The sequence below is a fragment of the Acomys minous genome, assembly GCF_964271855.1.
Source record: "Acomys minous genome assembly, chromosome: 2".
NCBI lineage: Eukaryota > Metazoa > Chordata > Mammalia > Rodentia > Muridae > Acomys > Acomys minous.
This window is the reverse complement of record NC_140484.1, coordinates 46800075-46817349: the sequence shown is the minus strand read 5'-3', so window position 1 is coordinate 46817349 and position 17275 is coordinate 46800075. Positions and strand designations below refer to the sequence as shown.

At 41.5% G+C, this 17275-nt stretch overlaps 1 protein-coding gene across 1 annotated transcript; it reads right to left on the bottom strand.

The window, feature by feature from the left end:
* Positions 1-160: 160 nt before the first annotated feature.
* On the bottom strand, positions 161-12148 carry MS4A2 (membrane spanning 4-domains A2). Its single transcript, XM_084773057.1, has 7 exons — positions 11960-12148; positions 10998-11118; positions 10138-10272; positions 6418-6474; positions 4861-5016; positions 4416-4514; positions 161-3561 (listed from the first exon to the last, which is right to left on the bottom strand). The coding sequence occupies exons 1-7, from the start codon at positions 12019-12021 to the stop codon at positions 3463-3465; spliced, it is 729 nt and encodes a 242-aa protein (XP_084629183.1). The 5' UTR covers positions 12022-12148; the 3' UTR covers positions 161-3462.
* Between the last annotated feature and the right edge of the window lie 5127 nt (positions 12149-17275).

Sequence of the window (17275 nt, the reverse complement as noted above, 5' to 3'; positions counted from 1 at the left end):
TAAGAAAATGCAATGTATTTTAATCTGGGGGTGAAAAAGAAGCAGGTAGCCTGAAGGCACGTATACAAATATACTTCATCTGGGAAAGAGAATCAATAAACAAAAAGCTGCATTGGCTCAGTCCTGACAGGACTTGATATGCTGGGGTGGTGGGTAAGGGAAGGGTTCCACTTCTCCGAGAAGTAGAGCAGGAGAGGACACAGGGAAAAGGGAGGGAGGGTAGGACTGGAAGGAGAGGAGGGAGGGGGCTATGACCAGGATGTAAAGTGAATATTTTTTTAATTTTTTTCCTTTTTTCTTTTTTTACATATACATTTATATTATTACACATATATACAATAATAAACTACCTACAGCAAGAAGAACCACGAAGTAATCAGGAGTTACATAAATGTTACATTCACAGTGTTTTGGCTATTTGTATTTGGCAACCTTAAAGAAAACATCTTTCCTGTCTTGGTGAGTCTAAAATTCTGCATGTAAATCAGTATCTATCATATCTCATCTTTATCAACTTAAAACATCTATCTAGACCTAAAAACATCTTAACCCCTAAAGAACTAAGCTTCATTGTAAAACTAAACTATCTGGTGTTCAGCCCCATCAGTGACTAGAGAAGGACTAAAAATAAAATAGGAGTACACAGGAAGTGCAGGTAAGCAGCTTCCACAATGAGAAAGTGACAAGAGCAGTTTGCTGCCTGAACAGTCGCCCAAAACTCTCTATAACGTTGGAGCATCATCTTCAGCCTTCTGGCCCAATATATCTGACAGACATATTCGTGAGGCAGGAACTATTGAGGATTTGCCTACCCTGCCTTGGCAGAGTTTGGCTGTCGACTTTGCCTGCCTCCAAGTTTGCCCATTTTTAGGTAGAATTCTGTCTTTGGCAGAAACAAGGACATAATGTTTAAAAAACTGCATCTGGGAGCGAGCTCTGAGGCTCTGAGGCCATCATTACAGCTGCAAGAGAGGCAGCCTACTTGAGAAGGCCATGGGCTTGAGTCCCAGGTTAATTGTACCTGCTTAAGATAATCAGAACATTTGAGAATGCCTGTCTCTCCTCCACATTCCTTAATGGAAAAGAAAAACACTTTGAGCTAAAACAGCTGAGGATCTAATAGTGTCTGTGAAGAGAATGTGACCTTGCCTTAGTCTGGGCCCAAGGTGAAAGCAGTCTTGTGTGGCTTGACCCCACTGAGATTTTGTCACTACAAACGGATAAAGATCTTAGATAGACTCAGAGAAAGAGGAAGGATCAGCCCAAGACAAAAAAACAGGGGATTCAGGGTGGTATTGTATTGCCAAAAGGATCATTGATTAGGAGGAGGAAGCTGGGAGGAGGGAGGGGGGCCAGGAGGGGGCGGGTGAGAGAGAAGAGGAGAAGAGGAGAGGAGAGGAGAAGGGAGAGAGGAGAGAGAGAAGAGAAGGACATTGGGGAACCGGAGAAAGAAATTCGAGGTTTTGGCCCACGGCTTGGGGAGCTGGAGCATTTGGTGGCTGCGGTGAGCTCGGTGGAGACATCCAGGTTCCATCCATGGATGGTGCAGCTTCTTCTGTGGGACAGATGATCTGCTAGACTCCTGAGAATTACGCTAGGGGAATTGCCCCGCGGAACTGATACCCAGAAGCTTCCATTCTTGTTCTCCTTAATCTCCTTTCCCTCCTGTTTAGGGTAGTCAGGGTGTAAGGGAGGTACGGTCATCTAATAAATCCGTAATAAAGTAGAATCATTAAGGAATCAGAGCCAACAAGTGTCTTTTTTAGCAATCAGCAGAAAAGGAAGATGCAAAATCACTAGAGGAAAGTAAATGTCTGTTTCTGCTGACCGAGGCACCAAGCCAAAGAACGGTCAGTGTTGCTGACACAGGGATTTAGCACAAAATCGTGGCTTTTCTAGTCCTAATCACAATCCTCTGCTCTCTCACTCTTTCCATGTCTCTGTCTGTCAGAATCAGAAGTCAAATAAACCTTTCTCCTCCTCTTCTTCTTCTTCTTCTTCTTCTTCTTCTTCTTCTTCTTCTCTTTCTTCTTCTTTTTCTTTTCTTCTTCTTCTTCTTCTTCTTTTCTCTCTCTCTCTCTCTCTCTCTCTCTCTCTCTCTCTCTCTCTCTCCACTGTTGGCTGGGTGTTTCTGTGCGGAGCAATCTTCCTCATGTCTGGTATTGCCCTCACACCAAATCCCCCATCTCATTTGTTTGGTTTTGTTATTGTTGTATCATTTTGTTTTGGGGTTTTTTTTTGTTTGGATTGGTTTTGGGTTGGGTTTTTTTTTCCTCTAGTTAAGTCCTACAGTCTGAGAATTCAGAACTTTATCTAATATACATCCTGGAGCTCAAAAGTTTCTCTTCCTTGCTGACACATGGGCTTAGCCATGTGGCGACTCTACTGTTTTAGCCCTAAGATAAACAAAAAGTACCCAGGCAAGCAGGCACCAGCTACTAGAAAAGCAGGGCCCAGTGCCTCCTGCCCATTTAGGGTCTGATAAAGTTGCATCTATCTCATGTACCTCTGCTTACGAGATTTGTCCATTTATATTTTATTTCTTACACCTCTCATCTGTCTATCATCGCCTCTTGTTGGTTGTACCTTTTAAATAAACTCTGAATGATACAGTTTCACAAAGAGAAGCCACTTTCTCAGGCTCATACAGCAATTGAATATATAATCAGTATAAACTAATAAAGCATGACCACATCCTATTTCCCAATTTATTAACAAAAGATGGTTGACAGTCTAACATCCTGCTTTCTGCCTCCAGAGTTACTCACACACAATCCTACTGGGAAAGGACTGAGAAAGAATCCTGTTCTTTGTCCTTGGCACCATTTAGTCAATTGTTTAATGTATATGGTTTTTGTAAAAAATAAGATTTTTTTATTACTCCTGAGACCTATATGAACGAATATAATGAAATATGATCCTATCCACCATCAGCTTTCTTCCTCAAAACTTCTCTCATATTCTCTCAATTTTATTTGCAAGCACAAAAATCAAGTTAAATAATTCTGATTTATGGTATAAATGCTAGCTGAAGAATGATGCATAAGGAAATCACAAGATCACTTTGTGACTCTAATACACTGTGTGTAGAGTTACTGTGAAGCAAGGAACTGTGAAGAGACAGGAAAGAGGTGAGCTTTATGTAAGATTTACGCGCTCTCTGTGTGTGTCCAAAGGGGAGGTGACTGATCTCTCAATGTCTGATTGGATTCTGTTAGCCAGGTTAGGATATGAACTTCTTTTCGTTTCTCTTAAAAATCTAAAACAGAGAAAATGACACCCACAAAAAGAGGGATATTTAGAAGACCAGAAGCAGTATAAATAAAACCTTGGCATCTGGAGAAAAACCTAAACTAGTAGAGTGTGGAACAAACAGAAAAAATTTCATAATGTCGTACAAGTCATTTAAAGATTGAGTTTTGGGATTAGACTGTGAATCAGATTGTTCTGGCCCCATGCTTCTTATGCATCAACAGGAGAAGATGTCTCCCCTTTGTCCTCCAACTCACTGTAAATTGGTGAATGAACATTTAATTCTTCATAAAGACAATCATCTGTGACCTGATAAAGAGAAAAAAACATCCTATATCAATTACCCAGATCTTTTCCACTTCTAGAAATCTTGTCACAGACATATCTCTTCTTTTGTCTTTTGAATGTCACCGTCCTCTCATGACACTCAAATTATTCCCTTAATGTCCAGAAACCAAATCAGATGGGCTGTCCAATGGGGGCTAAAAGAAACCATGTAAGTGACAAGTTATTGAGGTCGCTCTGTGTCTGAAATGTTGGTGTACCTTCTGACTTAGGACAGTGGTCATAAAAAGTGTAGAGACTGGAGAGTGTCTGAACGTGAACACAGAAGGTGAGTGGTATGTCCCGTTTGTCAGATTTGAGATCTTAATACTGGCTGAGAATTGGAAATCTTCACCAAGAGTAAAATAAATATGTCCAGCAGGTGAAAAGTGCAGTGGTCACCATAAATCAAGAGGGGGAAAAAAACAAGGCTTATTTAGAGCAGGAAAAAAAGGAAAGAAAAATATATGTTTGAAGAAAAAAAAGAAAGGGAGAGAGCAGAGAAGTATAACAAGCTCTTTGAGAATAAAAAGGGAAAGTCCAACACTTTTGTTTCCATTAAACACTGCTGATAGCTCGCTTCTCACATGCAGCCCCTCCACAGCACCCACAAGCTCTGTAATTACAAAGATTCCATTTGTCTAACCCTCACAGGACTGTGCTGTGATCGTGTACCGTTTCGATGCATAAAATAAGATTTCCGATTTGAGATGCAAAAGCCAGTTTTTGAGAAATAGTTTTAAAGGAAAGAAAAAAAAATCATCCCAGAAAATCCAGGCCCTGTTTTAAAAGAATAAAGCACGAAGCCAGTCATGTGCTATTCAGGATTCACTACTGACCTTATTGCTCTCAAATTCTTCTCTAATCCTGTAGACAGTGAACAACACAGCACTGCAAAAGGCCAGGATGGTGAGAAACAGCATCATCAACACCACTTCCTGTCAAACGACAACCAACCAAAAGGCAAAGTCACAGACAAATGTACCCCCAAACCCTTCCCTTACAGAAGCCCCTTCTTTCACCCCCTTTCTCAGGGGCAGACCTGATAAGCTGACACATACTTAGGAAGCCAAGATGTGGCCACCTGGAGATGATGACCCCAAGCTTAAGCAACGTGGCCAGGAGTGGAAGTAAGGCCATCACCTCCCCAAAAGCACAGAACTCTATATTATGGGATGCAGAGTCTAAGGGGGAAAAGAGGGGTGTCTCTGGAAAAGGAAAGGGAGTTCATAATAAATAGGTCAGGACCCCCAGAGTGTTAGCGCTTTTACAAGAGATACATACTGTGATAAAAGAAGCCACAAAGCAGCCATCGTCCTCATTTAGATCCTTACAGTAGTGCATGTAAGCGAAGCTGTTGCTCAGATTAAGGATCAGTATGATGATCCCTGTCCCTGCGGTGACGCTGCTGACAATGTTTGCTCCCAGGCTTCCCCTCACCTGATGGCAAAGAACATTCAGGTCTGAGGCTGCAGCCCATCAACTGATCTGTCTTTCAGAGCTGGTCCAGTACAGTAACTCAAAGCTGGTTCAAAACTCCAGTTAAATAGAAAACTCTTGCCAAGATACTCATTGTCTGGTGAGCATCTATCTCCCTCTGAGATGTATCTAAGAAAAGCGTAAAGGCTGGGGATGTAGCTCAGCCGTGGGCCATTACAGAAGGTCAGAGGCTCGATCCCCAGCAGCACACGCGTGTGGACATGTGCATGCACACACAAAAGACACTAACATGCATAGTCTGTCCTCGTGTCATCTTGGTTGGAAACTGATTACCTAACCAATCGTAAGACTCTATTAAATAAATACAAGGACAATATCTGTGTGGGTATCTTTTAAATGGTGTCAGGGTAATCAAACGTCATTGTTTATTAAGTGACACAATTTATGTTTCTAACGATTTTACTCAACTTTTGCTGCAAAAAAAAAAAAAGAACTTCCAGCACAAAGGAATTGAGAAAATACATACATCTACACTCTCTATAATATAGTTGATACTGGTGTCTCTTGTAAATGGAACTTTTATTCCCCTGTTAGCCTCTGTCTGCTAACCTAGCCCTGGAAGCTTCTAGCCTCCATGCAATCCAACCTGGACCTAGTACGTTTTCAGCCACTGGGACTTACTGCTTACTAAGCTAGCCCTTTCTTTTTCTTTCTGAGCTCTGGGCTGGCTGGCTCATCTCAGCTGTTCTGGCTCAAACTCCTTTTCCAGCTTACTTATTCAATCCGGCTTCTCTCTCGGCCCTTGAATTGCTCTGCTTGGCCTCAAGCAAACTCCTGCAATCTGCTCTAATCTTCCGGATCCTCCTCATTCTCTGGCTCGTTCTGCCTTCACCGTTCTCTAACTTGTTCTCTCATTCAGCTTTCTCTGTAAAACTCGCCCCTCCCTCACTCTCTGTGTCGCCCCTTGAGTAGCTTCCCTTTCCTCTCTCTTCTTAAAAGAGTTGGGGGTATCCTCTTTTGTCAAATATTCTCTGATTCATTACTTTTTCTGCAATTCAATTAGACGTCACTTTTAAATATAAGTGCTTCCTTCTACAAACTGTCTTTACCTTCATTGTTTTGCATTAAAGTAGTGTACCAATACGCCTGGACCTAAGCTTTTCTTTACTCTATACTAGGCTGACCTTGAACTCAAGTCTGCTTGCCTCTGTCTCCTGGACTAAAGGCATATTTGTATTCCAGCTGGATCACACAGACCTAGAGGTCGGGTCTTTGGAGGTGACCCTTTGCCAGAGTAGCCATATTATAAATTAAAATTCCTCTACAGTGTCTCTCTCAACACCCCTAAAATTCCACCTTTCTTGTGTTGGAAGAATGAATAAAAACATAACTGTGACTCACCAGATACAACGTGTTTTTTCTTTCAGACATAACTGACAAAAATCCAGACAAAATAAACTGTCCAAAAAGAAACAGAAGAGAAATCAAAGTGAGTGTCTGCTCTCGAGTGTATTCCTTCCCCACCCCTGAAATATAAAACCAAATTGTAAGTGCCTTAATAAGGCTATCTATTCAATCCTCCCACAAGACAATATTTGTCATTATTTCCTATAAAGTGCTTCACAAAGTCAATTGCTTATACAAATCACATGAAAGCCTTGCTAAAGCGCAGGTTCTGAGATGAGCGTGGGGGCACATGCCTGCAATCCCAGCACTCAGGAGCTGAAACAGAAAGTTCCTAAGTCTGAGGAACACCTGAGCTACACAGTGAGAAAAAAGAAAAAGAAGCACGCTGGCTCTTATCTGCTCTACAACCCTAACAGCAGTCTCGTTTGTTGTAATGTTTGCTTCGTATGTCCAGTCTTGTGCTATCAGCTCCTTAGGCCAGAAACTGCATCCATGTTTTGTATAGTACTGAGTCTGATATGCAACACATGGCCATCTAGGTAACTGTGAAAATGAAGTACATTTGCAAATATTTGGTAAAAATAAAAAGTTGAGGCCTCAAATTCAAAACATCTTCTAAGAAATTGAGATTTGTGTGTCCAGGGGCACTTAAAAAGCCAAATATCTGAGCCTATGAGATACTGCTAACAGGTAGAAGGAATACTCATAACACAACACGACTTGATGACCAGAGTTTAATTCCTGGATTTCACAGGGTAGCAAAAAGAGAACTGACATCCTAGGGCTGTTCTCTGACCTCTACATGAGTACCATAGCGTGCGCACGCGAGCACACACACACACACACACACACACACACACACACACACACACACACACACAAAGACAGAGAGAGAGAATAATTTTTAAGCCAAAGCTCTTTTAAAAATGCTCAACATTCTCAGCTATCAGGAAAATGCAAATCAAAATGTCTCTGAGACTCCATCTCACATCCATCAGAATGGCAAGATCAAAAACTAAAGTGACAGCACATGTTGGTGAGGATGTGGAGAAAGGAGTACATTCCTTCATTGCTGGTGGGAGTGCAAACTTGTACAACCAGCTGTGGGACTCAGTCTGGTGCTTTCTCAGAAAATTGGGAATAGTTTCTACCTCAAGACCCAGCTATACCACCCTTGGGCATATACCCAAAAGATACTCCAACATACCACAAGGAAACCTACTCAACTATGTTCATAGAAGCTTTATTTGTAGTAGCCAGAAACTGGAAACAACCTGTATGTTCCTTGACCAAAGAATGGAAGGAAACTGTGGTACGTTTACACAATGGAATACGATACAACTATTAAAAACAAAGACCTCATGAAATTTGCACACAAATCGATGGAATTAGAAAGTATCATCCTAAGTGAGGTAACCTAGACCCATAAAAACACTCATGGGATGTACTCACTTATAAGGGGATATTAGCCATAAAGTACAGAATAGCCAGCGTATAATCCACAGACCCAAAGAAGCCAAGTAACAAGGAGGCTTCCAGGAGTCTATGGGGGTGACACAAATGGAGACTCCTAGAAACAGGAGATATGAATCCTGAAGAGGCCACCTCCTGTATCCAAGAAAGACTTCCAGTGGAGGGAGAGGGACATCAACCCACCCACAAAACCTTTGACCCAAAATTTGTCCTGCCTACAAGAAGTGTAGCAATACAGATGTAGAGATTGAGGGAAGAGCCAACCAATGACTGGCCCAACTTGAGACTCACCCCATGGGAGAGAGTGAACCCCTAACACTATTAATGATACTTTGCTATGCTTGCAAACAAAAGCCTAGCATTAATATCTTTTGAGAGGCACCATCCAGCAGTTGATGCGAACAGATGAAGAGGCCCACAGCCAAACAATAGAGGGAGCTCAAGTCTTGTGAAAGGGGGAAGGGAGATTAAGGGAGCCAAAGAGACCTAGGACATCACAAGGAAACCTACAGAGTAAACTCTCTGGGTCCATGGGGGCTCACAGAGACTGAGCCACTAACTCAAGAGCTTGCATGAGCTGGACCTACACCCCCTACACATATGTAGCAGACATGCAGCTTGGTCAGCATGTGAGTCCTCTAACAATGGGAGCAGGGGCTGTCTCTGACTCTGTTTCTTGCCTTTGGGTCCTTTTCCCCCTAGCTGGGCTGCCTTGTCTAGCCTCAGTGGGAGAGGATGTATTTGGTCCCACTGTGGATTTATATACCAGGATGGGTTGGTACCCATGGGCATCTCCCCTTCTATGAGGAGAAAGGGAGGAGATATGGAGGGAGAGGGGCACAAGGATGGGACTGAGAGGAGAGGAGAGAGGGTACTACTATCAGGCTGTAAAATGATTAATAAATAAATTAAAGGAGGAAAAAAGCCAAATGTTTGAAAATAAAGTAGAAAGAAAGCTCAAGAAAAAATATGGTAGATGGTCAAGAAGATTCTTGACTATGTGACCAAAAGATCTAAGAATTACATACTGAGCAATGTATCAAACCAATGTGATAGTTTCCTTAGATTTAAATATATCTTTATAACTGAACTATTGATAAAAAAAAGATAATACACAATAATTATATGGAATGAAGGATAATAGGCATAAGAGATATTATAGCATGTGACTCTATTTATACAAAGCTCTACAAATTAAGAACTAATTTCCAGTTATAGTGAAAGTTTCAGGATGAGAAATCAGGAATCAGAAAGAGGCAGGAAGAGTAGTAGGGAAGCCAATGTAACTCTCAAAATCATGGAGAGGCCCATGAGCTAATATTTATGTGCACATATATGAGTCAATTTTTATCAGAGTCTACACCTTCTACACACAGAATTCTTCTATGCACAGAATGTGCTATTTATTATATGTACACTCTACATATATAAAGCAATATGTCCTTGTGATCTCATTCAGTCACCTGCTTTCCAGGCAGCAAAGTTTAAAAGGAATTTAGTAAGTTAGTGGCTGAAAGCATGTCCAGGGCTCAACAGATGTTCATCCAATACTGTTAACTTTGTTCTCACCTGAGCAATATCTTTCCCTGCATTCTTAAACATAACTTTTTGTGCTATTGTGGTTATTAATTACTAAGGTCTCTTTCTAGCCTTAGTGTATTGCTTATTAATGCATAAAATATATGTATTTACCATGTAATTTTAAGATTTTTTTATCATTTATACAGTATTCTGCCTGCATATGAGCCAGTAGGCCAAAAGGGGGAACTATATCTCCATATAGATGGTTGTGAGCCACCATGTGGTTGCTGGGAATTGAACTCAGGACCTTTGGAAGAACAGCCAGTGCTCTTAACCTCTGAGCCATCTCTCCAGCCCTCTTCTCCCATGTAATTTTATTAATAGATAGTGTCAAGAATCTTTTCCTGAATACAAGTCTCAAGCAAATCATTTAACTTCTTAAATAGTCATGTACTTATTTTTTTTAATTTTATACAGCCTCAAAGTTTTTAGTCAATAAAAGTTTGTTAATGGCTTAAACTGTTAACAGTGATAAATCGTTTGCTCTTGTTAACGAGTATATGTGGAGAGTGCTTCGGGCACTACATCTACAGATGTTATGTGTATATGAGTGAAGGACCGTAGATATTGGTGAAATGCTCAAGATGACTAGTTAGATTTGATTACAAAAAAAAGCTCTGGCCAGCATTACTTCAGTAACAACTACAGATATATTCTCACCAGCACTGCTCCCCAGAATGGATAGCCCACTCTACACAATAGAAGCACCTCGTCATCAAAGTCTGAAATGTGCAGTACCGACCAGACAATTGTTCCAAAACAAAGGCATATCAGACCAGCCAGAATCTGGGTCACCTGTGGGAAACATGAATTTCATAGAGTTAGGATATATTTTGTCAAGGTTGTGCCAATTTCTCTGTAATATGACTGACTATGAGAAATTCCTTTAGTGTCATAGGCTTTTCTTGGGTTGACTCATGTGAGATTTTCCACTGTCTTCTATTTACTATTTAAAAAGAAAAAACAAGCAAAAAACAAAACAAAAACAAAAATGGCCAGGCACTGTGGCACATGCCTGTAATCCCAGCACTTGGGAGGCAGAGGCAGGTGGATCTCTGTGAGTTCAAGGACAGCCTGATCTACAAAGTGAGTCCAGGACAGCCAAGGCTACACAGAGAAACCTATCTCAAAAAACAAAAACAAAACAAAACAAACAAAGAAAACTGAACCGTGACTGGTAGGATCTAATGTACACAATGTCAATGCATGTCACACACACACACATCTTTATTTACATAGTTATGATGGACTGAGTAATTTTTCTTCCTATCTAATTAACAACAGACATTAAGTTTTTTTCATTCCTGTTTTTTCACTTATGACCCAGTAACTTAAAGTCTTCATGAGAAAAGGCTTCTCTGTTCCCAGAGTGTGCAGAAATGACATTATTCCACACCTACCGTGAATGCCACAGGACCTATCACTCCTCCTCAGCCCACAAGAGGCAATGTTAATACAATTAAATGCTCTGTCCTAGAGCCAGCCTGTATTTGAGGTGAGCCCAGAGCCTATGCACTCACCCCCAGGAACTCCAACTCTTTCTTCAAAAGTGTCTGCCATGTCTGCCGTGGCGGGGGTGGGGCTGGCTTCTCTGGCAGAGGTTTCGCAGGTGACACTTCCAAGAGTTCAATGTCAGGCACACTGAAATTTACAAAAAGTCAGTGATACAAAAATTCTCTGGCCAGCCTGGTCTACGCAGTTAGTTCAGGACAGCCAAGGCTACACAGAGAAAGCCTGTCTCGAAACAAACAAACAAACAAACAAAAATCCTCTAACTTCTGTCAGAAACTGGAGTGCTACTTGTTAATTTTTAAACTGATGGATTGCCGGAGAAGGCAGAGTCAAAGTAGCCAACTGCCAACAAGCGAATACTATCCGTGTTTACTCAGACCATAATAGAACAAAGACCACGCCAAAGACTCTTGTTCATCCTGAGTTTCCATAAGTTTCTTTCTACTGATCTCCATCTATAGTTAAGACAAAAACAACCAAATATGCTTGCCTGTCAACCTCAAGGTGATTTTAGCACAGAAACGTATCTGCATGTGTTTTGTCAATGCATTCAACTTCATACTGAGGACTGATTTGAGGGGCTAGCTCAATCTCCATTCCTATTTTAATCTTGGGTGCAGGACCCCATGCCCTAAGCATCACAAAGGCCAATCAGGAACAAGGTCATTTTGTAAAGTCTTGGACTCCTAAAACACACATCAGACACAGGGGTAAGAGATCTGTATGTTCAAACTTCCTGTCTCATATCCAAACACGAGTCTCTAGTGTTAGAAAATCTGGTATTCCCAGTTTTCAAGTCAAGTAAAACACCTTGCTCCCCACTTCTGAGAGAGAAAGACACTAAGAAAGTTAAGTAACTTACTTGACCCCATGCATAAATCCATGAATTGGCATCTGCCTACCCAGCACTGTGAATTCCTCTATTTGATAAATAACTTCAGGGGAAACAAAAACAGTAGTCTTTGCTTACCTTGGGGGTTCTTGTGGGTTTGGGAGAGCAAGATCTGCTCTGCTTTTATTTTCTGTGTCCATTTTTTCATAAATCGGGCTATCCAGGAACAAAGGCTACTGTTACGCAGAGGTGCGGTGTGCCCGGGTGGGCAGTTAAGATGGGTTGCCTCTGAATGCAATGATTATCTTCATGCAGAAGCTACTTGTCAGATAAGTCTCCATGCTGATTGATATCAGTGGTTCTTTCCTCTTGCTATAATGTTAAGTAATGCAAAACTGAGACATCTCCTGACTAAAAGCAGGATGAATAAGGAAACATGAGCATTTTAGAGCATAATTCTGCCTGAAGTGTGGGGTTCATGGAACCTAATATGGAGGCATCCTGGCACTGAAAAGATAAAAGAGAGCAGAAGGAAAAAAAAAAAAAAACAGCTGTGCTCCAGGAAAGCTTCATCTATTATACTGTGTCACATGTTTTGTTTCTATCTTGATTTTTATGTGTTTGTTCAAGGATGAAACGTGTGTATTAGCTTTAGTCTCGATTTCTAAATGTATCTCTGACTTCAACGTCCTCTCTCTTTCTCCACCTTCCCCTCCATCTCTCTCTACCCCCATTACCCTCACCCCCTTCGCCTTCTGCCTGTGTGCAGACGATGATCTTGAAAACAGGATTCGCAGAGTTCTAACTACCATGAACCATGCCACTGGAACTAACCAATGTACTATTTGATTTAAGAAATATGTCTTATCTGAGTGTTTCCGTGGCAACTGTTGCACTCTTTGTAACGGTAAGAACAAGACAAGGAAAACATGGGAGGATGTGAACGTCATAAATAGAAATGTTACGAGCAAGTCTGAATGGTGGGAATTGAGCTGTGTGTCTGTCCAGACAAAGTGTTCACTCGCCTAGATCAAAACTCCAAACTCCAGAACACAAAGAGCAAGAGGGAACTCACAGGCATGCCTTGCTTGTATGTCAGTTTACTTCTAGGGGTGCTTTTTCATAACTATGCATGGAACCTTAATCGCCTACATTGTTTTCCTGAGATTTAATAAAATGTCTCAAGAGAAATTATAATATACATATTGACAAATATTTCATAATAAAATGTCACTGTCCCAGCTACTTTCTTTCCAGTGTATCTTTGGGGATCAATGCAGCTAACAAATACACTATTTGAATGAAGAAGTAAGCCCCATCTTTTTATTCATTCATGCAGGAAAGACTTAATGCTTCTTGGTATTGACTGCTCATATCATGGAACAGGCATTACTGAAGACCATAATCCCAGCATACCTAGCACACAGTCTTGCAGATGAGAACAAAGAAAAATGATTACCCGGGAGGCCAGAGGCTGCTGGAATATGAAGGAGGTTACAACAGCGCTACCTGACAGAGCATTCATAGAGTTTAGAGGAGGTCCCAGGGAAGGTGACATTTGAATCTAGGCTTAAAATGAGTGGCTTAGAAATTTCCTCCCCCTACTCAACCTTTGCAAAACCACCACGTATCTGCGGGAGAAAGTCCTGAAGCAAAGTAACAGTCCTTTATGGTGTTTCCTAGTACAATATAAAGGTTTGTGTTCGACAAAAATTCAGGAATCCTATTTTAGATTTGGACAGTTAAGAGACTGGGGGTGCCCTTCCGTGTTTGGGCATAATGCTGCTCTGTGAGAATTGTCAATAGCACCGCACAAAATGCAAATAGGATACTGAAAGGTGACTTATGACCTCCCAATTATTCCATGCCCTGGTGTTCATCAGAAGCTTCATCCTCCCCTTCCTGTTTTGTACTCACAGCCCAGCTCCCCACAGCCACGTAGATCTACCTTCCATTACAGTATCAGCACACAGGATCAAATACTTCCCTTCGGGCTGGGCGCTATTATCAAGATGAGTTTTAACCATGCAACTGCCTGAAAGGAAGCGATAACAGAGCTAGCCTTTCTTCCCCACCGCATAGCATTTCTCTTCTGGCACACACAAGGCTTTTCACGTGTCTTTAGTCAGGCTTTCTCTGTAACTATCAAGTTTCTTTGCTTAGTTTGTTATATCCTAGATTTTTTCATTATATTTTTAATTTTTCTTAATTTTCATAGACTGTATTTTCATCATATTATTTCTCCTCCCTGTGTCCTCACAGATCCTCCTCAGTTCCTCACCCACCCAACTTTATGCTCTCTCTCTCTCTCTCTCTCTCTCTCTCTCTCTCTCTCTCTCTCTCTCTCAAAACAAAACAAAATAACAAACAAACTGGTCGCAGTGGTGCACACCTATAATCCTAGCACTTGGGGAGGCAGAGGCAGGCCGATATTTGGGAGTTCGAGGCCAGCCTGGTCTACAAAGTGAGTCCAGAAACCCTGTCTTGGATAACAAACGAACAGAAACCAAAAACATCAAACCATAAACAAAAAAGAACACAATATACACAATGGAGCCTCTTTTGTGCTGGTCAGCTACTGCGAAGCATGGGTCCTTCGCTGGTGTGTGGTTGATATTCATGTTACTACATTGGAGAAAACTGATTATCCGTCTCCGGGCAGCTATCAATTACAAATAAGTTCTTGGTTAGAGGTGTGTCCCCAAACTCCGAAGAAATTTGCTTCTAAATCCCTTATGAGCAAATGTTTTCTCAAAATAAATATGGACAACTTTTCCGGTCAAAGGTTTTGAGTTAGGTTGTCTTTAGAGGGTATTTTCTGATACCTCCCACCAAGGAATCACAGCCTCTGTCGCTCTTGTCTCTTTAATTTTCCTTTTTCCACAACCCTCTTACTTCCTGTCTTATATTCACATGTCCACATCTTAGAGCCAAGTCTGGGTTCAAAATATGTGATGAAGAGGCCTGGAGAGATGGTTCCGTGGATAACGGTACTTTCTGCCAATCCCGAGGGCCTGTGTTCCATCCCTGGCACTCCCATGGTGCAAGTATAGAGCTGAGTCCACAAAGCCACCCTCTGTCCTCCATATTCACACCACGGATGTATTCACACATACACACATGCAAACAGTGAATAATGAAATGTTTTTATGCATACACACATATAATATGATTTTAAAAGTTTGGGCTGACACAAAGCTTGGTGTTTCATCGTAAATACAGCTACAGAAATGGGAATAGGACAAACAGCTCTAAAGATTCCAATGCCAAGTGCAAACTTTGAGAAAATACCTTTATTCCATTACCCATATGACTTCAGAGCAAGATTCACAAAGCTCATTCTGGCTCGAGCGTTTCCTTGAATCCTTCCTATGGGGAGCTTTTGTCTGAAGCTACAGCCCATGGGCCAGTTAATCATCTGATACCTACCAAGGTGATGTCTAATTCATACCAACTCTTGTCTGTCCATATATCCTTTATTACCCAAAACCGTGCTTTTCATGAGAAAAATGCATGAAATATGGTTTTACTTTAAGAAAGAAGAGCATCTCCTGATAGGTAATATCATGAGCTAAAGATTCACAGGCAAGATTTAGATACCAGCTGTCACATTGTGTCATAAACAGCTGCCATGACAGCTGTCTTATGTCAAACATCCTCCTGTCTATGATCCCAAAACAATTACAGTTGAACATTTAACCTTCTATTTCATTGTTTCCACTGTAATTCCAGAACTTTTAAGCGATTTTTATTATATTTGGCTTGTTTTTGTTTTTTTTAAATCAACAGTTGAGCTCATAAAATCTTCTACTCTTGAGCCCGTTCCCACTACGGACACCTGCACAAGGTCTGATAAGGTCAAGCCACGATCAGTCAGAATACCAAGAGATGGTGATGCTAAACGCACCTGGTGCATTATAAAATGAAAGACAGAAAAAGAGAGAAGATGAAGGCGGGAGGGAGATAATGTTAGGGATTGTCCAGAGGAAGTGGGAAGGGGAAATCGGGGGTAGATCTCATCAAAATACGTTGTATTCATGGATAAATTTTTCAAAGAACAAATAAATGATGTTTTTAAATGATTTTAAGCCAATTTTTAGAAATGTAACCAGAATGCTAACAAGAAAGTTTTTAAAAAATTATTGAGATGTAAATAAGCAAGGATACGCAAGTGAATCATGAAAAATTATAAACAGAAGGAATCTATCCTAGGTAACAAGAACCATTGTAAGCTGTTATTAACCTACAACAATGCCTTGTCCTAAAAACAGGTGGAATATCACTGGACTAGGAAGTTACCAAAGAGATATGTGTATAATTCTATTATCTAAAATGGCAATATTTTAGTGAAAAGTTCTAGAATTTTTAGATTCCTACAAGGATGTTATGATAATAACAGTGGTACAATAGTGTCATTCTCTCTAGTCAAAACTGAAACTCATAAAACAGTTTAAAATATAATTGTTGGCTATTCATGCAGGCTTAGGCAACAGGGCCTTTCTTTGCCGTGGACTCCCTTTGTATACTTTGTAAACTTTGTAAGCCTTTTAAACCGTCAAGGCAGGAAAGTGGCCAGGCCCCTGCCTGAGGACCCCCAGCTGGTACCTCCCCCAGAACTACTCTGTGATAACTGTGTTTCCAGCCCCTCAATGGGACCCTTCCTAGATTATGCTAATTTTAGGTGAAAACTCCTAAACAAAGCCTTCAACCCCTGAGCAAGAAGAACCAACAACACCTCTTCCCCACCCCCACCCCCCCACCCCCCCCACCCCCCCCCACCCCCCCCCACCCCCCGTCGCTGCAGGAAAACCCACCAATCCCTAAGCTCCCCAAACCTCAGTACGTGAAATCCCACCAATCCTCACCCTGGAAATCTCTGCCTTAGAAAGCTCCACACCCTAAGAAATCCTATGTAAAGACTGTATCTACTCAGTTCACTGCTGTCCTCTCCTGGAAGCAAGGGCAGCCAACCCTGAATTCATCCCTCCACACTCTGGACCCTCCAATAAATGTCTTTTATGAGGTTTGCTACCTGGTGTGACTCTCTCGTTAGAAGAAGCCAAGAAGAAATGACGAGAAGGGAAGAAGCACAGAGAAGGAGCAGGACTGAGGCCCCTAAGCTCCTAAGCTCAACTGTGGACACCTTCCCCCTGGGAACTGCAACATCTCTGCTGAGGAGGCTTCCTCTCAAAGCTGTGTGGTTCCTGGGCTCCTGTGTCTCAGGATGCCCTTCCTTCCACTGGGACACTGTCCCACCTCAGAGCTGTGTGGTTCCTGGACACCCTTCTGTCCAAGCAGGAAGGCCAACAGTGATAATAAAAACTGAAACAAGGTAGAGAGGAAGGAATTGGAGACTACCATGGGTTAAGTAAAGAAGAACCATGTGGCCGGGAGGAGTTTACTTTGAGGATCAGTGATGGAGAGAAACAACATAAATGAGAAACATGTGCAAGT

What these genes read in the sequence shown, in the direction of transcription:
- MS4A2 (XM_084773057.1), bottom strand. Translation starts at nt 12,021, where the DNA reads ATGGACACAGAAAATAAAAGCAGAGCAGATCTTGCTCTCCCAAACCCA. An exon ending in CATTCTGGGGAGCAGTGCTG is followed by an intron (nt 6,475 to 10,137) that starts GTGAGAATATAT and finishes CTTTTTGGACAG; the next exon opens with TTTATTTTGTCTGGATTTTT. An exon ending in TTGTGGCTTCTTTTATCACA is followed by an intron (nt 4,515 to 4,860) that starts GTATGTATCTCT and finishes GTCGTTTGACAG; the next exon opens with GAAGTGGTGTTGATGATGCT.